Source organism: Argopecten irradians, chromosome 5, assembly GCF_041381155.1.
Source record: "Argopecten irradians isolate NY chromosome 5, Ai_NY, whole genome shotgun sequence".
Lineage (NCBI taxonomy): Eukaryota > Metazoa > Mollusca > Bivalvia > Pectinida > Pectinidae > Argopecten > Argopecten irradians.
In genome coordinates this window covers 32261796-32284184 of record NC_091138.1, presented here as the reverse complement: position 1 = coordinate 32284184, position 22389 = coordinate 32261796, and the positions used below count along the sequence as shown (strand labels likewise).

The following is a 22389-nucleotide window of genomic DNA, read 5'->3' as shown; positions in this document are numbered from 1 at the left end:
GGAACCAGTTAAATTCAAAAGTCTAAAACAAATAAAGCAATCAATATATGGACTCTAAACTGTTTCTTTTGTTTGTCAATATTAATATGAATAAAATAAATATTTTAAAATGTACACGGCTGATAGTGACAAAAAAAAAACAATTGACCAGATCATCACATTTAATGATCCACAAGTTTAACTATCTCAGTGTGTGCTACACAGACGGATTATCACAGCTTTAAACTTGGCCAAATCACTGGTCTATATTTGCATATAACAGAGTTATCTGCCCTTGTGGGTTAGAATTGAATATTATATCATGTGTTACAAGCATAACATGAGCAGAAACTGTCTAGTTTCAATCTCAAGATCATGGGTTTTTTTCTCAGAGAAAACAATGTCGAGTTTTGATCCAAAAATAATGGTATCACAATCGATACCTACCTACAAGGGCAGATAACCCTGTTATATGCAAAGGTGGAATATGGCCGGAATTCTAATGACATCAAGCAAGGTCATGTTATATTATGAATGCTGATTTCTACAGATAATGGCTTAAAGAGAGGAAAGCCCACTTACACAAAACAACACAAAAATAATTGGTTAGTACAGATCACAGTGAGACCTGTAAAATACAATCTCTTAAAGACAACTATTACATAATGTTTGATTGTTACAACATTGTATAACACTCCTTTAACTGGATCTATATCAACTTCAAGGTAACATAAACAGTCTACTACATAACAAACAGTCTACTACGAACATAAACAGTCTACTATATAACATATACAGTCTGTTACTTAACATAAATAGCATACTATGTAACATAAACATCCACTATGTTACATAAATAGTCTGTTACTTCACATAAACACTCTACTATGTAACATTAACAGTCTGCTACGTAACATACACAGTCTGTTACTTCACATAAACAGTCTACTATGTAACTTAAACAGTCCACTATGTAACAAACAGTTTATGACTGAACATAAATAGTCTGCTACTTCACATAAACAGTTTACTACGTAACATAAATAGTCTGCTACTTAACATAAAGTTTGCTACATAACTTAAACACTCTGCTATGTAACATAAACAGTCTACTATGTAACATAAACTGTCTACTATGTAACATAAACAGTCTACTACATAACATAAACGATCTACTATGTAACATAAACAGTCTGCTACTTAACATAAACAGTCTACTATGTAACATTAACAGTCTACTATGTAACATAAACAGTCTACTATGTAACATAAACGGTCTACTATGTAACATAAACAGTCTACTATGTAACATAAACAGTCTACTATGTAACATAAACAGTCTACTATGTAACATAAACAGTCTACTATGTAACATAAACAGTCTACTATGTAACATAAACAGTCTACTATGTAACATGAATGGTCTACTATGTAACATAAACAGTCTACTATGTAACATAAACAGTCTACTATGTAACATAAACAGTCTACTACTTAACATAAACAGTCTACTACGTAACATAAACGGTCTACTATGTAACATAAACAGTCTACTATGTAACATAAACAGTCTACTATGTAACATGAATGGTCTACTATGTAACATAAACACTCTACTATGTAACATAAACAGTCTACTATGTAACATAAACGGTCTACTATGTAACATAAACAGTTTGTTACTTAACATAAACAGTCTGCTACTTAACATAAACAGTCTGCTATGTAACATAAACAGTCTACTATGTAACATAAACAGACTGCTACTTAACATAACTAGTCTACAAATAAATTAAGAACACTAAATCAATTAAAATAATACCTCAATTTTATCCATGCCATATATGGAAACATCTACCATTTATCCATAAGCTTACACACTGAGTATTGGCCAGGGTAGGGAAACACAATGGTAGAATGATCTGACATCAGTGTACATCAGGTGTTATTGGATATAATGCACAGGTGTTGTGTACAGGTTGGAGTACATCAGGTTATGTGTACAGGGGTGATGTACACGTGTGGTGTACAGGTCTGGTGTACATGTGAACATCAGGGGTGATGTACATGTGTGGTGTACAGGTCTGGTGTACATGTGTACATCAGGTGATGTGTACAGGGGTGATGTACATGTGTGGTGTACAGGTCTGGTTAACATGTGTACAGGGGTGATGTACATGTGTGGTGTACAGGTCTGGTGTACATGTGTACATCAGGTGATGTTTACAGGGTTGAATTACATGTGTGGTGTACAGGTCTAGTGAACATGTGTACAAGTGTGATGTACATGTGTGATGTAAAGGTGTACACCATGTGATGTGTACAGGTGTAGTGTACAGGTATTGAGTATAGGTGTGGTGTACAGGTGTGGTGTACAGGTATCTGATGTGTATTATAACATAGCATAAGCCTGTGTGAACTCTTATTTCTAGCTTAAATATAAAAGTTAAAACTATCAACTGGTGTAAAAGAAATTGATAGCTCTGTTAAGATCAAAGTCTGCTGACATCAGTAATGATGCTAAGTCATCGTCTGAAGGTTCATCTCCCACCACTTCTCTTAGCTGAGCAACCAAAGGATCCATCCGACCTGGGTCAATGTCTACATCTTGGTACTGGAAGTCTCCTGAACTAGACGATGATGTGTCGTCCTGGAAAATAAATCAATTGGAAACTTACTTACTGATAAATCAGTAAATAGTACTGATAAATCAGTAAATGGACGTAAAGGATATTGGACTTCAAACACGATACACAAAAGGCAAAGTGAAATATTTCAATATTGAGTATTTAGGCTGCAAAAACTGTCTATCAACAGCTTGGTAAATTCTAAGCAAAAAATTTTGAGAAATATTCATATTAAGTCATCATATGCAAAAAAATCACCAGCATTTCTGACCTTCAACCTCTGACCTCGTATCTCTGACAAACGGTCAGTTGACTCATGCTTAATTCAAATCAATTTTCCTTATAATATCATGGGAAATGTCCATCAAAAAGGATACAAAATTTGACTTTTACTTGACTCCTGAGCTTGAATTAGCAGGCTGACAAAAAAATACCTAAGAGTCAATATAGAAAATATAGTTCTCCCCTATCCCACCAGGCCCCAATTTCTCAAAACAAAAGTGCAGACTTAAATAAAACATAAGTTTTTCTTATGTAACTTATATAAAAATTTATGACTTAATAAGTTAATTTTTTTCTTAAGTTTGTTTAGAGAAATCAGGGCCAGGAGTTTTTAGAAAACTTACTCCAGAATTGATATCAATCTCATTGATCATTTCCACCATAGATGGATCATTTTGTTGTTTCCTTGACAACCTCGTCTTGGAGGAACTAAAAGAAAGACAATAACATTGATATAAATTTCTTCTTGTCTCAGACAAGAATCATGTATTCCTATTGGTTAAAAAGGACGTCACGTGATATCCAATATATACGGAATAGTAGTCGTATTATGTTTGGACAATTTAGTTATCTTTCTTTGCCCCTAATGTCAATGTCATTAGCAACAAGGAGCCGCAAAGCGTGGCATTATCCCCTGCGCCCAGCAGTTGATATAAAATCCCAAATACATCAAGGTCAATTAACAATTATACAAGTATAACTTAAAACGTATGCGAGTATTGTAAAACTGAAAACAAGAGGCCCAGAGGGCCTGTATCGCTCACCTGGTTTGTAATGCCAAGTAATGTTCTGAATATAAGTTCATTGTTTCTTTTCTGAAGGAATTTACTTCTAATTCCCCTATTGGGCCCCACACTTTCTGCTCCAGGGGGTCAAAGCCAAAATTTATACGAATTCTGTTAACCCCAAGGATGTTTTTGGCCAAATTTGGTTACAATCCATGCAGAACTCTAGGACAAGTAGCAGTTTTTAGGATTTACCTCTATTTCCCTTATTGGGCCCCGCCCTTCTTGCCCCCGGGGGGTCTGAGCCAAAATTTATACAAGTTCTGTTCCCCTTCCCACAAGGATGTTTCCGGCCAAATTTGGTTACAATCCATGCAGAACTCTAGGACAAGTAGCGATTTATAGGATTTACCTCTATTTCTCCTATTGGGCCCCGCCCCTCCTGCCCCTGGGGGGTCAGAGCCAAAATTTATACAAGTTCTGTTCCCCTTCCCCCAAGGATGTTTCTGGCCAAATTTGGTTACAATCCATGCAGAACTCTAGGACAAGTAGCGATTTATAGGATTTACATCTATTTCCCCTATTGGGCCCCACCCCTCTTGCCCCGGGGGATCAGAGCCAAAATTTATACAAGTTCTGTTCCCCTTCCCCCAAGGATGTTTGTGGCCAAATTTGGTTACAATCCATGCAGAACTCTAGGACAAGTAGCGATTTATAGGATTTACCTCTATTTCCCCTATTGGGCCCCGCCCCTCCTGCCCCCGGGGGGTCAGAGCCAAAATTTATACAAGTTCTGTTCCCCTTCCCCCAAGGATGTTTGTGGCCAAATTTGGTTACAATCCATGCAGAACTCTAGGACAAGTAGCGATTTATAGGATTTACCTCTATTTCCCCTATTGGGCCCCGCCCCTCCTGCCCCCAGGGGGTCAGAGCCAATATACAAGTTCTGTTCCCCTTCCCCAAAGGATGTTTGTGGCCAAATTTGGTTACAATCCATGCAGAACTTTAGGACAGGTAGCGATTTATAGGATTTACATCTATTTCCCCTATTGGGCCCCGCCCCTTCTGCCCCCGGGGGGTCAGAGCCAAAATTTATACAAGTTCTGTTCCCCCTTCCCCCAAGGATGTTTGTGGCCAAATTTGGTTACAATCCATGCAGAACTCTAGGACAAGTAGCGATTTATAGGATTTACCTCTATTTCCCTTATTGGGCTCCGCCCCTCCTGCCCCCAGGGGGTCAGAGCCAAAATTTATACAAGTTCTGTTTCCCTTCCCCAAAGGATGTTTGTGGCCAAATTTGGTTACAATCCATGCAGAACTCTAGGACAAGTAGCGTTTTATAGGATTTACCTTTATTTTCCCTATTGGGCCCCGCCCCTCCTGCCCCCGGGGGGTCAGAGCCAAACTTTATACAAGTTCTTTTCCCCTTCCCCCAAGGATGTTTGTGGCCAAATTTGGTTACAATCCATGCAGAACTCTAGGACAAGTAGCGTTTTATAGGATTTACCTTTATTTTCCCTATTGGGCCCCGCCCCTCCTGCCCCCGGGGGGTCAGAGCCAAAATTTATACAAGTTCTGTTCCCCTTCCCCCAAGGATGTTTGTGGCCAAATTTGGTTACAATCCATGCAGAACTCTATGACTAGTAGCGATTTAAAGGAAATGTTGACGGACGGACGGACGGACGACGGATGGACGGACGGACGGACGGACGGACGACGGACGCCGCGCCATGACATAAGCTCACCGGCCCTTCGGGCCAACTGAAAAAAAAACCCCAGAACAGCAGGTAACAAAAAGAAACTGTAATTTGGTATTTTTGACTGAGTTTCCATGGTAACATAATGTAGCTATGCCCTTTGCTTTCACACGCATGTGTTTGTATTCAATGTCAAATCAAACATGATAGCATACATAATACAAAAGACAAAGTCTCAAACATGTGTGGTACCCAGGGGATTTGATTGACAGCTGTCGATCCATCAATTACCGTCTGTTAGATGCCTGCTATACCTTACCTGCCACTGACTATTGCGCTGTGTACCTCGTCCTTTAGGTGTTGTGGCAGCTCCAGGTACACCTCCCCCTCAGCCAGGGTCGGGTTGTCAACCATGTAGGACAATGCTCTCTCCTGTGTACAGACAGAGGAATACATTATACCAGTTATCAACAGGAAAATTCAGGAAATTTATAAAGAAATGCAACACCCATAATATGATTTTGGAAAAAACATTCCCCTCCTCCCGCATGCAATATTCCTGGTTAAGATTTAGGAATTACAAAGAGAAAACATCTAATCCCCCATCTTAAATCCCCACAAAACCACCCCATGGTTGGTCTTAGGTTAATCCAGAATAACATCCCCCACCCCATAGGTTTGCTTGTAACTAATCTTGATCAAATTTTGTTGATTTCAATTAATATAATCTTACATAGGTCATTTTATATAAAATCTGATGTACCTCAGCTAATATGATTGAGACTTTACAAAGCAAGGAGTGGGAGCTCCAACATCTGTATATGTAAATTTAAAGCATTTCTGTGACCCCCAACATGACAGATTCCTCTACACTATCACAAAGGATTCAGGTAGAGCTTATCTTAACGAGTACGACTTGTAACAAACCTATCAGGTAGAGCTCACCTTTAACGAGTAAGACTTGTAACAAAACATTCAGGTAGAGCTCATCTTTAATGAGTGAGACTTGTAACAAAACATTCAGGTAGACCTCACCTTTAACCAGTGAGATTTGTAAAAAAAACATTCAGGTAGACCTCACCTTCGACGAGTGAGACTTGTAACAAAACATTCAGTTAGAGCTCACCTTTAACGAGTGAGACTTGTAACAAAACATTCAGGTAGAGCTCACCTTCAACGAGTGAGACTTGTAACAAAACATTCAGTTAGAGCTCACCTTTAACGAGTGAGACTTGTAACAAAACATTCAGGTAGAGCTCACCTTCAACGAGTGAGACTTGTAACAAAACATTCAGGTAGAGCTCACCTTCAACGAGTGAGACTTGTAACAAAACATTCAGGTAGAGCTCACCTTTAACGAGTGAGACTTGTAACAAAACATTCAGGTAGAGCTCACCTTTAACGAGTGAGACTTGTAACAAAACATTCAGGTAGAGCTCACCTTCAACGAGTGAGACTTGTAACAAAACATTCAATTAGAGCTCACCTTCAACGAGTGAGACTTGTAACAAAACATTCAGGTAGAGCTCACCTTTAACAAGTGAGACTTGTAACAAAACATACAGGTAGAGCTCACCTTTAACGACCTTGTTTGGAGTTGATCAGCCAAACTAAACAGGTAGACAGCTGTGTCATTATCTACGTGTCTCTGTAGGGAGTGCTCACAGAATAACTTCAGACTGTCCACCTACAGAAAAACAAAAATCTCTAAACTTATTTTTAATCTCACCTACATCAAAACAAAATATCTAAATTTATAATGCATAACATAAAATCATTTAGTTTCTTATCTTTTCTACATCAAAACAAAATCTTTTAACAAATTTTTAATCTCTCCTACATAAGAACAAAATCTCTAAATTGATAATGCTGTCTATTGCATAACAAATATCATTTGGTTTCTAACCACACCTACATAAAAACAAAATCTCTAAATTCACTAAAATCATTGAGTCACTAATGAGTGGATACAAATTATGACATTACTGTTGTCATTTGTTCAAACTTAATCTAATTCATGATGTCTTCTGACATAAGATTCTGATTTGGAACTTTTGTGAATTTTTGTTTAAAGTTATACACACAGTGACCTAGTTTTGATTCGCAAGGTTCAAATTTAAGTTTTTACAAAAAACAGTGTGAATTATCATGTGACTGATTTTGTCCATTAGCAAAATGGACACAAGGTAAATGCTTAGACGACATCACGATTGTTTGTTTTAGAATTTTTTTTTTTTTAACTCATCTCATATGTCGTTTGAGTAATTTTCCTAGGTGAGTCAATTTTTAATGTTTGAGAACACAATTTGTCTGAGAGCGTTATTTGTTACTGATGTCTCGCCCTGTGTTTGATGGCCGTACCTCGTATCTATCAGCCAGTGTAAGTAGGTCGGAGAGCTGTTCTGTGGTGTGTCCGTCCCCACCCACCTGGCCACTGTACAAGTACTCCAGGAACAGATTAAACACTTCAGGGTTTGTATCGTGTACCGTTATCTTCCTGTGAACCAATCAAATTAAAGCAACAATCTTGATAGTACCACAATCATTGAGTAAATCAATTTAAACAATGAAATGTATCCGTTAACAACTGAGTAGTAGTTTGATTAAAACCACATTTACTAAAGTTACGAGAAAATAATCTTTAAAATTTCAAATACGTTTTCAAACCATTTGAAAGTCAAATTTTAACAGAAAATTGCTGATAATCAGTTTGATTGAAAACATCTGTTATTAGCAGTAAGCACAAAAATTTTGAACTTTCAAAACTGAAAGTGAGGTTGCAGCTGAAATCTTGGATTTCTCAACAAAAAAATTAACTCCATTTTAAAGCATCTCTACATTCTACCTATTAGCATGTAAAATTTCACAATAAATCAGAAAAAACTGTTGTATCCAAACCTATCTTATTCAATCTAGTTTTACTGGCTTATTCTCGTCTCCTACTCCCTGCCCTCATCCTTCTTACTTGTCCCTATCCCAGCCCCTGACCCACCTCTGCCCCTTACAGCTATATTTACTAGTCCTTGCCCCTACACCTGCCTTCATCTGTCCCCATCCCTGTCTCCTTCAATCCCCATCACTTACCCTTACACTGCTTACAGTCCACCCTTATCCTTACTAGTCCTTCCCCCGCCCCTGCCTCCGTCCATCCCCACCCTGCCTTTATCCATCCCTGCCACTGCCTCCGTCCGTTCCCACTCCTTTTCCTGCCTCTGTTTGTCCCCACCCTTTGTCTCATCTGTCCCTATCCCTGCCTTCGTGCATCCCTACCTCTGCTTCTGTCCATCCCCACCCCTGTCCCTTCCTGTCATACTTACTTGTCTATAGACTCTCTCATACCACTAAGTAGTGCTCTACAGAACCAATTACACCTGGAGGCGAGTATTACACGGTGGGCTGGAATCTCGTATATATCAACGTCTCGGTCCGATTCAGCTCGGGCTATAGGCTCGCCGTGGGTATGGTCTATCACAGTGTCACCAACATCTGATCAGGACAAAACAATGAAGTATCAAGTCTCGTGTGTATGTATTAGTATTCACATGTCTTTTGAGTTAGATTTCAAAATGTTTCATTCACAATAAGATATCAAAAAAATGTTAATAGGATTGGACATTAGGTGGATTGGACATCAGGTAAAGAGTATCTGAGTCATCTCGTGATACTGGCGGTACATATACAAACAAAATATCAGAGATGAAGATTGAAAAACTAGAATGAGTTATATATATCATAATACTTAAACATTATATACCTTGTTTATTGTGAAGTATAGCTTTAATATTTACACATATTTAAACATATGTAAGAAAACAAACATTAATTGTCATATTACAACTTTTTAACTTTTTTTTTAACTTCTTTAATAAAACTGTACAGTCTTAGACTACCTAAGGTTCTATCAGTGAACACACTACACTTATATTGAACATCAGACACTTACCATGAACAATAATGATCTCAAACATCAGGTCTGTTTTCTGGCCTTTCTTCAGTAGATCTATGGAGCGCTTGGCTAGCTTACTGTTTCTGGCTAGGGGAGGAACACAGAGGGACTCTACTGAACTTAACTGTAACAAAAGGAATTACTTAAATCTTGAAGTCATAGTTTAGCCCACAGAATAATGCTTAAAGACTAACGTGAGATGAGCTTGGAGCTAAACACAGCAGATTTATAAATCAATTATCATTAATGCACTATAAATAATTCTCATTATTCAGATTCCAAAGGAGCTAGTACAAAAAGTGCATAGGAAATGAACACACATTTAAGATCCTATATGTGAATAGTAATTCCTTTATCTACATCCATCAAACATCACTTTAATCAGATATGTACAACAACATACATTTCGAAGAAATTGAATGTCAAAATGTGCTGCAAAAATCCAGCAGATCACCCTGAGGACAATATTTTGTAATGACATCCTCAAATCCTGACAGTAAGTCATTATTTATTGATGTCAAGTCCAAGTTCTATTACACTAGTGACATACATAAAAATATTTTACCGTTGGAGTCACTGAAATTCGGGCGGATCATGTGATAAATGTTTATATATATATTGTATTCAATAGATTTCATGTGATTACTTACATGAGCGTAAGAGGAAGACGTCCTGTCAGGTTGATTTGGTTTCTCGCCGTCCTTTGATTTGTCTGTGGTGTAGAGACTGAGTGCAGTGAGAGAGGCAGTAAACTCATCCTTATGGACCATCTCTACTAGCTGTTGTATAGACGAGGCCAGCATGGACTTATAGCAACACAACTTGTTTACCGCCCACGCCTACAAGATCAAGACACACACATTATCATATACATGTATATTTATGCAGAGGCATCTGCTTCTAATTTTGGAAAAAAAATATTATAGCCAACCCCTGCTATAGATCAGAAGCAGACGCCTGTCATGTTTATCAAAACTGACATCAGTTCTTATTGTTGATGCCTTCATATCACTGTTTGATGAAATACCGTCTTTATCAGATTATATGCCAAAGAGGCCATATCAAAGTTGTTCCAATTTTTTTTTTACATGCATTGGAAAATAAGCCCCACTCCCCATTTACTGGTAAACACGGTGTGACTTATGCTCCAGATAAAAGGTAAACAAATACATGTATCTATGTACCATTCATTTAGATGTAAAGTAATTATTGTACATTGTCTACTTTTTAATCTGTCTACATGTTTTACACTATTAAAACATAACTTACTACTTTAGAAGAACCCAGTTTAAACAGGTATTTCCATTGTCGCCATTTGAACTTCTCTTCCAGAACCAGAGCTAGTTGTTCCACCCGTCCTACAAGCATTGGCGCCTAAAGATATAAATATTTAGTGTTTAAGAAAACTAGAAATCTTTGTAAGACATAATTGTTCTGATTCTATATAACAAAGAGGATCATTCACACGAGAGGATGGACTCTAGGTCCAACGTTCCTGCACCAATACCAATTCACTGTTTGGTATTTTTTTGCTTGGTTTAACATCCAATGAAAGCAAGAATTATATACCGTAAGAATGTGTCAGATTAGGTGGAGGAAATCCAGAGTAACGAAGAGAAAAAGCAACGACCTGCAGTCAGTACCTAGTAACTACATCAAATGTGATTTTAACTAGAGACCCAGAGGTGGAGGGCTTTTGATTTTATGTCGGGACATCTTTGAGTCTGGAACGCAGATTTTCAAGTTATCAAGGTTTAGTAGTTTTTGAAATTTGAAATGTGTGAGTGTATGTTAATTAGTAAATATCTTACATACATATAATAATGAATACCTACCTCCCTATCCTTCAGCTCATCTATAATGAGACACACACGCATTATCTTCTCAGCATTGGGTTTCCTATTGAACCTACCACTGATGAAATAGAATACAATAAATCTATATCAGTACATTTATATCAATATTATAGCTATAATAATGTATATTAAACTTTCTTCTCTGTTAAAATATAACTACAATACACTGTTCTACAGCTATCACCAACTGAACATTGATTGATGTCTTATTATATTTTCCAATCATGGTGTATAATATGTATTTCAAAATGATTATGATACGTGTTGTTTCTAAAAATAAAAGATACAAAAAATATTTTCCAATCACAAACTGTAAACCAAGTTTCTTTCATGTGCAATTTATTTTTGCGAATTTTGCGATCAAAGTACTTCCACAATATCTGCACCATTAAATTCAAAGGTATTTCCATTCAATTTTAATCTACGAAACTAAATCTCCAAGAAAATGTTTTGAAACAGAAATCGTGAAATTATGTAGCTGCGGAAGAAAGTTGGTTTATAATAAACAAAATTTTAGAGCTTTAACAAGTGCTAAAAAGATCCTGTCATGATGGAAGAAATCTTAATCTTCAATAAGTCCTGACATGTAGGTAGAATGGCTAAACTAAAATACGCCCCGACCTGTAGCCAGACATTGTGAAATATAATGCTTTCGTGAACCTGTTATACTTACAGTTTTTCAAATGCTGTTTCAAATTTTTTGGATGCAGTCTCATGCATATGTTTCAATTTCTTCAACTCTCTGACATGTAAAACCTATAACAAAGTAAAATTGATAAAATTGACATTTTATTAGATGCAGATCAAATGGTTTCACAAATTCTAAAATATTCAATTATATATCATTTACACATATCATATGACTCAGAAAAATAAATCAAGTCTGAAATTTCACTAATTTACAATTCGTCTTTTATAAGTATGACCTTTTTTGTTTTTAAATTTCGTCTTTTAAAAGTATGACTTCTTTGTTTTTACATCTTAAAGATGATAGTTTTGCCCCTAAATGACCTTAATAACAGGGCATTAGCCAACAAGTATACACAACACTTGGACATCTTTGACTTATGTGTCTCAGTGTTTTGCCCAACGCATCTTTGACTTATGTGTCTCAGTGTTTTGCCCTAAACATCTTTGACTTACGTGTCTCAGTGTTTTGCCCGACACATCTTTGACTTATGTGTCTCAGTGTTTTGCCCGACACATCTTTGACTTATGTGTCTCAGTGTTTTGCCCTACACATCTTTGACTTATGTGTCTCAGTGTTTTGCCCGACACATCTTTGACTTATGTGTCTCATCTCAGTGTTTTGCCCAACACATCTTTGACTTATGTGTCTCAGTGTTTTGCCAAACACATCTTTGAAATACGTGTCTCAGTGTTTTACCAAACACATCTTTGACTTACATGTCTCAGTGTTTTGCCCAACACATCTTTCACATGTTTGTGTTTCTCTCCTTTCTCCTCGCCCTTCTCTTTCTCTGATAAATTTTTGGTAATGGCTTTGTCCAGAGCTGCTTTGAACTCTTCTGTAAACTTGGTCAGCATGGTGCATAAAGTCTCTACCTGTAAATCAATCAGATTAATCACACCTATAAACACGTTTGAACTCTTCCAGTTCTAAGATCTGAATAGTCCATTGTAAAATTTCAGAGATAAATTAATTCAAATTGTACTATCCCTTCATCAGCATGTTCACTTTCATCATTTTTAATTAATTTTTCATTGATTTGCTCACAAAATACTTTGAACCCGAACAACCTTTTTAATTCCCTTGGTAAACTATATATGTTTTGAATTTCACATAACTACACTTTGTGTTCCTCAATGAAGATCTTTAAAAAGCCATGATAATCTTTGTTCAATTTGTTTGAATCTTTGTTTTTTGTTTTTCTTGTTAATAGCTTGACCTTAAATTGCCACAGCTGTCGATGAGCCTTTCAACTAAAACAAACAGAATTCAAATTGTGGACTTTGAAAGTGGAAATTTAAAAAGACCAGTCTCAAGTTAACACATTCGCCCCTGGAAATTGAAATGAGTTGGTCTAGTCTTTGAATAAGAAGAGTTCAGATGTGTCTTCAGGGGGTGAATGAGTTAAAGTAGAGCAATATAAGGGAGACAACTTGCCCGATTTTCTTACCTCCGGTAGAATATATGTGGAAATTTCCTGTTTTTCATTTGGTCCCACGAATGACATTTGGTATTTAAATGATTCAAAGAATTCTTTCAGCTGTTTCACAAATATGGGTAATCTGAAAAGAAATCAAAACCATTCAAAGGATTATTCAAAAGAAAACCATATATAGTTGGTATATAAAAGTACTGCAAAACTAGGGACAATGCCATCATTTGAAGTAATGGCAAAACTTATGGAATTATTTGTTCAATTATTGAAAAGGCAAATGTAAAACAGTGAACATATTTAATGAATCATAATTAGATAAACAGAGTATGAAGCTAGTATATTAATAATCCGAAATATAAGGCCAAATTAAATTCAAAATAAAATCAAGTAAAATCAAAAATCATTTCTATGGAATATATATTCAGCTACTATAAGACCTTCTTCAGTCCAAAATAACACTAATACAACATGTTCCTCTACATGTTTGTTTACATCAATTATGCGCAGGTACAAAATGAAACAAAAGCTTACATAATGTTACATGTTAGATAAATATTTTTTTGTTTCACATCTGGAAAGGCAATTATATTAAACACAGATGATAGGACAACCTAATAACACTCATCACAAATGTTACTTGCTGCATCTCTTCCCATACACTTGTTTACTACATTATGTTATTTGACTTTATGACAAACCTGGATCGGGCATATCGGATGATTTCATGTCTCTCTTCCTGAGGAAGTTCTCCACTCCTTCTAGCAAACAGGTCACATAGTAAGACAAACTTGGAACTTGCTGTAAAATCAACATCATCATAACATCACATACACTGTCAGGGGTGTAACAGTAGATACTACAATGTTAAAGGGTAGGCTGGGAGGAGTAATTAGTTAATTCCAGATGGAAACTTTTGAGAAACGATATTACTGGTACAGGCATGAACTAGGTGCTAGGTTTAGGTGGCGGAGAGACACCAGTGTACCTAGACAGAAACCACTGACCTATGGTCAGTACATCTGGTATCTGCCCCACATGGAATACAAACACACGGCCAAACGGTGGAGGGTTTGTGTTGATATGTTGGACATCTTAACCTCTCAGCAAATGTGGCCCCTTGAACCTGTGATAACTGGTTATGCATATTCTGTCAGTATGGTATGTAACAACTATATATGTATACCAGGATTTCTTAAAGAACACACAAAATAACACTGATCTGACAATCTAAAGACTACAGAGTCCAATCCCAAACGGTACCTATAGCAGCTTCCCTGGCCGCCTGCTTCATCACGTAACAGAGTCGGGGAGGATTAGCCGCCAGTGCATCTTCTGGTATAGTGCCTGGAGTGATGGCAGTCTTTTTACACTTAAACATCTCGATGATACGATCAGCTGATGTGTGCATGTCTCCAATCAGGTTGACAATTTCTATAATTACACAAATACAATCATCAATACAGACTTTACTGATAAAAGGGAGGTAGAGAAATATAACAATATCTTCTCTCAATAAAGCGGCAATGTGCTATCTTGTTTTGCAACTGGAATGATGAAATGAATAATATTATCTAATTATGTTATAAATGCATATTTTGAAGGATATAATGTATCTAGTGTTTCCCACAGCCCCGATTAGCATGGCGCCGCGCCGTGCCCTTTTTACCTGACGCCATGCCCCTATGACCTAACGCCGTGCCCTGTTTGTCCCCAGTACACTTCTACTAAACTACCAAAATACCAGGTAGTGGCTTGATAATTAAGTAAACAAAAGAAGTGTGACCACTCCCTTACCCCCTGACCAACACCCCAGTGGCCCTAATTAGCAGCCTTGGGCTATTTCCGCCTTGGGCTATTTCCACCTTGGCTTGTGGTGTCACTTTCAGGTCTGTGTATTATGTAAGCTGAAGTCAAGCAGCCGATCGGCAGCCTAGAAAACAATCAGCTGGCCTTTCAATAAGTTTTATGACTACAGCTAGTGAGCATTACTTCAAAAACAAATACTGCTTACAACTGTAAATGATTTACTCACGTTTTTAATGTTTAATAGGCCTATCTATATCGGATGGATGTCAAAAGATTTGCAATCGTAATGGCCGCCATTTTGGGTTTATTGTAATAGTAGATCCGGAGGTATTGAATTTCAGGATTTTACTAATATTCACGTTTTTAAAAATGAAAACGGTATTATTTTTTTTTAGAATTTCGGTGTGAATTTATTTTTAGAAAAGATATCTTAATAATAATAAAATTATTAATAGCAAAGTAATTAAAATAAATCAAATTAAAAAGAAATCAACTTTTTTCTCTATCAGATTAAATTGAAATATTTTGCATACTTCTCTAACACTTATCTGTATTTTCTTAATTTAGTGTTTGTAAATTTAGAACATTATTTTAATTAATTGTCCATTATTATGAAACATGTTATCTTATTCAAATCAATACAGTATTTTTAATATTTAAAAAAGATATATATTAAAATAAAGGTAATTGGATTGAAATAAAGGAATACATTTTGAATTTTCCCATTCTTTTAATTAATATAAATGAAATTTAGATCTTTATTGTGAATCAATTATAGTCATGATCATATGATCTGCAGATTCAATTTTCAAAATCATTTTTTTCACTCAGAATAATTAAATAGATGTCCTGATATTACTTAGCAACTCAGAGAGTTTAAAGCATTTAAATGATATTAAGTTGAACCAGAATTAAATAAACAACAAGACAGTTTTAAAGATTTCCCCTTGTATTGGAAGTTGTCGATATAACCTTTGTGCCCCTCTGATGGTTATTTATCACGGTCAAGGTGCCCTTTTCATAACCCAGCACCATGCCCTTTTTTTTCCTGTGGGAAACACTAGTATCATTAACCCATTTACCCCTGAAAGCACATTTGAACTTTCCTAATTCAAAGACTATAAGAGTTCATTATGATTTTTTATGAGTGAATGAGTTAAGATATTTGCCAGACTTATTGAACAGAATCTAACACATTATGAAACAGTTCATATATGTACATTATAAATTTGATAATGTCTGTAAAGCTTCTAAACCTTGAAGTAAATCAGTTCATAGTTGTAACAAATCTCTTACATATTGAACCTAATATGTTTTCCTGTGTATACTTACGCTGCCGAAGTGCAGTGTTTTTCAGGAAAGTGTTGCACAGTTTGACAAAGTTGTCCATGCCTGGGAGTTTACCAACAGTCTTGATGCAGTCTTTAACCGTGTCCTCCGACAGTCCTTTCGGGAGGCACTCTGTGTACAGGAAGTGAAGCACTGTCCCTAAGACATCCTCCCGTAGGCCTGTCAGGGGCGGGGGCGAGTGCCACCAGTCCATCTCGGGACAGCTAAGACCCAGAATCAGTGAATGTACCTGGAACTGTAAAGGGAGATAATTTACACCTCAACACAGAAATGGACTCTACTAATTCTGATGCGGGAAGAGTTCATTACAGAAGTATAGGGGTGTTTGTGACAGATTTCTGGCAGTAATTTTATTTTACCTGGTGTCCTGACTCTGCCGTTATGACCAGATCAGAGAAGTAGCCCTCTTCCAAAGCTCTCCCGAATGTGTAATGGCAGTCGCCTTTAGTGTTATTGGTAGACACCTGTAATTAGTCAGAGATTAATTAAACACTGACAAGAAAGAAGGTCTTAATTATTTCATTAACACACAGGAGAATGTATCTCTTTAAGATAAAAGTTCTCATATTCTATCTTTGTGAAATATCTGAAACACAATTTGTCTTTCATTGCCCACTTCCTTTGGATATCATTAACAAAACACTGTAACCGACTTTCTTTTATGATCAATTTACTTTTGAGAATTTTGCGATCCATGTTAATTCTCTTTAAATATCTACACAATGTATATTGATAGGAATTTCTATTTAAATTTTAAATCCATGAATGTTAATATTCGCAAACCACTTTTAAAATTGAAATCACAAAATTCAGTAGCTGTGAAAGAAAGATGATATGCACTTACTTTATAACTTTAAATTTTAGTATTTGATTACTTTCATTGAAACTGATTTGCTTTGTAGACAAATTTGAACACATCTAAATTCCAAGGCTGAAACTGTTCTTTTTGTTTTTTCAGGGGTGGATGAGTCATTAGAGGTCGTCAAGTGACAGAATTTTGCAGTCTTCCTCTCATGTTACAAGTATGAGGCTAAGCGTTACAAACAAACTTCATAACAAGGATATTGATGAAAATTAACCCCTCCATATGCCATCAAAGTGATTCAAAATCTAGTGAAAAAGTCTTTGTACCTTCTGACATTGTAGCATACAGCATCTGTCACAAGTCAGTAGCATAAGTTCATCAGAAATCTCCACCTGTAAAACAGTGATTCAACAGAATTGAACTCTATTCAATGTATTCATACATTTCTTTCTTTTTTGATACAAGGCCATTATTCTTATAATCTAAATTCAATTTTGCATACAATGATAACAATATGATTTGCCATAGTAAAATGACATTTGATTAATGATCCTAACCAGAAGTTTATAAAAGTTGGTGTATATTTTAAAACATGATTTCTTTCTTTATTATAACTTACATCATGACAATATAATGATATTTTTATAAAAAAATTGGGGAAAATGTGTACTGAAAGACATTTATTATGTACAATACTTACGTTGAACTCAATTACATGTTCTGCAAGAGTTCCAAAAAACTTCAACTGCACAGAGTTCATTTTTCCAGGTGGGAACAATATCTGAAAATGCATGACAAACGGGATTGATTTTCTTTTATTCCTTATGTTTTGGATTCTCAATTACTTTCATCTCTAAGTCAACTATGTATTTCATTCCCTTGCGAATGGCTGTGTTCTGTCACGATGACAAAATGAAATAAAAGCATAAGAGGTTAACTAGTATTAATAAGTTCAATTTCATGGATTATATGTACAGTTATATTTGTTTTTACAAATACGGATGATTTTATTTTGATAGACATTTGATAGTGATGGGATTGGTTTCATTTTCAAAATCGATAATCGGAAATGTAAAAATCGATCGATTATTAATCATAGTTGGTTTGCAAATTCAGAAATTTATTGTACTTTTTCCGAAATTATTGCAATATATTATAACAGCTTAACCAGAAAGTAAAACCTATGAATACCACTTGGATCACAAAGTACTTGTGCAGTAAGAAAGCATATATTTACTGTGACGAAACAATGGGTCATGATGGATAATGTACTACTGTATGGGAACAAAGTCTGAAGGACAATCAAAACTTGCTAATTCTTCAGTTCAATATATGATAAACAAAAAGCCTCATTATACAAATGAAGATTTAAGGCTACTTTAAAAAAAAATCTTGATTAATTGGTTTTTAACTAGTGTTTCCCACAGGAAAAAAAAGGGCATGGTGCTGGGTTTTGAAAAGGGCACCTTGACCGCGATAAATAACCATCAGAGGGGCACAAAGGTTATATCCACAACTTCCAATACATGGGGAAATCTTTAAAACTGTCTTGTTGTTTATTTAATTCTGGTTCAACTTAACATCATTTAAAAGCTTTAAACTCTCTGAGTTGCTAAGTAATATCAGGACATCTATTTATTTATTCTGAGTGAAAAAAATGATTTTGAAAATTGTAATCTGCAGATCATATGATCATGACTATAATTGATTAACAAGAAAGATCTAAATTTCATTTATATTAATTAAAAGAATGGGAAAATTCAAAATGTATTTCTTTATTTCAATCCAACTACCTTTATTTTAATATATATCTTTATTTAAATATTAAAAATACTGTATTGATTTGAATAAGATAACATGCTTCATAATAATGGACAATTAATTAAAATAATGTTCTACATTTACAAGCACTAAATTAAGAAAATACAGATAAGTGTTAGAGTTGTATGCAAAATATTTCATATTTAATCTGATAGAGAAAAAAGTTGTTTCTTTTTAATTTGATTTATTTTAATTGCTTTGCTATTAATAATTTTATTATTATTAAGATATCTTTTCGAAAAATAAATTCACACCGAAATTCTAAGAAAATAATACCGTTTTCATTTTTAAAAACGTGAATATTAGTAAAATCCTGAAATTCAATACCTCCGTATCTACTATTACAATACACCCAAAATGGCGGCCATTACGATTGCAAATCTTGTGACATCCATCCGATATAGATAGGCCTATTAAACATTAAAAACGTGAGTAAATCATTTACAGTTGCAAGCAGTATTTGTTTTTGAAGTAGTGCTCACTAGCTGTAGTCATTAAACTTATTGAAAGGCCAGCTGATTGTTTTCTAGGCTGCCGATCGGCTGCTTGACTTCAGCTTACGTAATACACAGACCTGAAAGTGACACCACAAGCCAAGGTGGAAATAGCCCAAGGCTGCTAATTAGGGCCACTGGGGTGTTGGTCAGGGGGTCAGGGAGTGGTCACACTTCTTTTGTTTACTTAATTATCAAGCCACTACCTGGTATTTGGTAATTTAAAAGAAGTGTACTGGGGACAAACAGGGCACGGCGTTAGGTCAAAGGGGCATGGCGTCAGGTAAAAAGGGCACGGCGCGGCGCCATGCTAATCGGGGCTGTGGGAAACACTATTAACATGTTTTCAACAAATTTTCTATGTTTTTTTTTTTTATCAATGTCCCATCATTAACATTTGACAAGATTTGTGTTATAAATATATACCTCATAAGTGTCTGAATTAAAGAAAGGCATTGCATCGACATCATCAGCCACTTTCCATGACACATCTCCACTATCATCCAGGTGGAACTCGGACCTAAACAAAAGGGGACTCCTGATAGCATTCAAGGGATGCAGACAACATTATAATGGGCATCCTCGATACTCCAAGGGTTTTTATCACTTACAACCTCTACACTCCTGGACTATCTCATAGTAAAATAAGAGGCAGCTCAATAGAAAACATCTGAACAAATCAAAGGCCTGCAAAGATTTTCTTTAAAGACTACAGAGAGAGTGACGCCCAACATCAAAGCCACACAGTCAACCACAGTATACGTTATACAGCTCTTTTGATGTACATCAGATGTCTTAATTACTTGTTCTGTTCTGTTGCCCCCAATTTTACTATGAGATAGTCCAGGAGTGTAGAGATTGTATTAAGTGATCAGAACCCCTGGAGTATCAAGGATGTATGATGGGTACACTTGTATGTACTTACATCTTACACTGAATCTAAATTGGGTTGCACCCAGAAGAATACTTTATTCGTCAATGTGATTGATCTTTATATCAACCCTGTTAGTAAACAAATACCTGTAGTGGACAAACAACCCCTACAATAAATCTTTTCTAATAAAGAAAACATATTCAGCACCAACAAGGAGATGAGATCATGGTTATTTGACCTTTATGTCAACCTCTACTGGTGTTGTACAGAAAACACATCCAGTACAGTCTTAGCTATATATTATTTACAATAAATAACTATTTGTGAACTACACTTTATTCTGCTAGGAGGTCAAATTAAATTGTCATTTTTGAGATTATTTTAAAATCTAGATTGATCACAGTAGGACAGTAGGATTACTTTATAGATTGCATAGCTTTTTGGACAGAACACAGGTGCATGAAAGCTGAAGTCTTAAAACTTATTTATATTATAAAAAATACCATATTAACCTGAAACCGTATAAATTATATTTTGAATACAGAACTCCAAGCTCCTGTGAACAGACTTGCTGTTCACGCAAACCCCTCCCTAGACCTGTATTTAGTGCAAGTTGTGTAGCTATGGTATCTGACTCATGAATATTTTTGTCACATAGGATGAAAAATTAGTCAACTGCGCACTTCCATCAATCATATTATCTCTCCATTCAGTGAGATGCAATAGTATTTTGATTTAATGCGAATCACAAAGTATAACCAAATAATCGCGTTTAAAATAAAAAATCTGATTCTCGCCGATGGCGAAAAATAAAAAAAAATAATTAGCCGATAGAAAGGTGACAGATAAAAAATCAGTTGACAAATTCTTACCCTTCGATGCCGGTTGTGTCCACCGTACCAGCTAAAGACACGCATTCCACGATCTGAAATGACATAAAGAGAAATAACAAACATATCAAGTGAAATGGACATTATCTTAGGAATGATTGGAACTGTACGAACCTTCCATGTTCCAAGATATTGTTCTTCTCTCACTCCACTGTGATACACTGACGTGAACGTCGCCATGTTTGTTAGTCAATGTTTACACTCATCACGCATGCGCAATGCTAACTTCCGACCACGATCACATCATTAGTCCCACTGGCCATGGGCGGCTGGTGACAAGGGCTTAGATGAAATGAATAATTTATCTCCAATGATAGCGCATGTTTTTATATGGAAACGTTGTCTATGTTTTAGAATCATCGGAGCGCATGACCGCTAGCAGTTCTGTAAATACACATACATGTAGATTCTACTACTAAGAGTTGCTTCCCTTTCCATCCACATATTTTTGAGTCCCCAGTTATCATTCTCATCCATCAGAGTTACTTCCCTTCATTTCACTCTGTTGGTATAGCGATAGCTTGACAGTCGATGGGTGCCGAGAATGCCTGTTATAGGACCCGGTGGAATGTAGGCCTACGGCCATACATCGGGTACATTTTTGGGAGTGGGTTCCATTCAGGGAAATGAGAATAATAGGCTTCAATTTCATGTGACTCAAAAATTATTGTATTTATGAGTGCTCATGCACTGCTTGAGTTGTCATGAAAAACTGGTCTAAATCAATAAATTAATATTTTTTACATATGATCTGGGAAAATGTGACAAACAAATAAGACTTCTGATGTTTGTAGATTTTTTATGCAAGAATTTAAAACAAAGAATGACCCATTTCGCGACTATTTTTAAAATGCTCAAAAGACTTTTTGACAGAAAATGGTGTCGTCTTTAGAGCTACAATTGGTGCCTATTAACTGTTACTGCTAATGGAGCAAAGTAATGATTATGCAAACCATTATAAAACGTTTGTTTGTATTTTTATCGTACTTGTTTGATATCGCTTACCTACTAGGCAATAAAACTGAACCACATAAAAAAATCAAATTCTCATCGAGGCATTATTATTTAACATTACATATGAAGGTCTTTCTGAAGGGAATGTATACGTCAA

At 35.8% G+C, this 22389-nt stretch overlaps 1 protein-coding gene across 2 annotated transcripts; it reads right to left on the bottom strand.

Moving 5' to 3' along the window:
* Positions 1–148: 148 nt before the first annotated feature.
* On the bottom strand, positions 149–21495 carry LOC138323559 (uncharacterized). Of its 2 annotated transcripts, XR_011208569.1 has the most exons (23): positions 21393–21495; positions 21261–21313; positions 19941–20034; positions 17900–17980; positions 17526–17591; positions 16754–16858; positions 16377–16629; positions 14499–14669; positions 13937–14036; positions 13254–13365; positions 12520–12678; positions 11786–11868; positions 11092–11170; positions 10526–10630; positions 9907–10095; positions 9254–9380; positions 8628–8796; positions 7672–7807; positions 6887–6997; positions 5630–5742; positions 3233–3317; positions 663–2629; positions 149–621 (listed from the first exon to the last, which is right to left on the bottom strand). XR_011208569.1 is itself a non-coding variant. In XM_069268242.1 (22 exons), exons 1-22 carry the CDS (start codon positions 21456–21458, stop codon positions 2435–2437), a joined length of 2652 nt encoding a protein of 883 aa, XP_069124343.1. In that variant the 5' UTR covers positions 21459–21495; the 3' UTR covers positions 149–2434. The 2 variants fall into 2 exon arrangements, 1 of the variants encoding a protein (XP_069124343.1); XM_069268242.1 differs by having other exon boundaries at positions 149–2629.
* Positions 21496–22389: the final 894 nt, after the last annotated feature.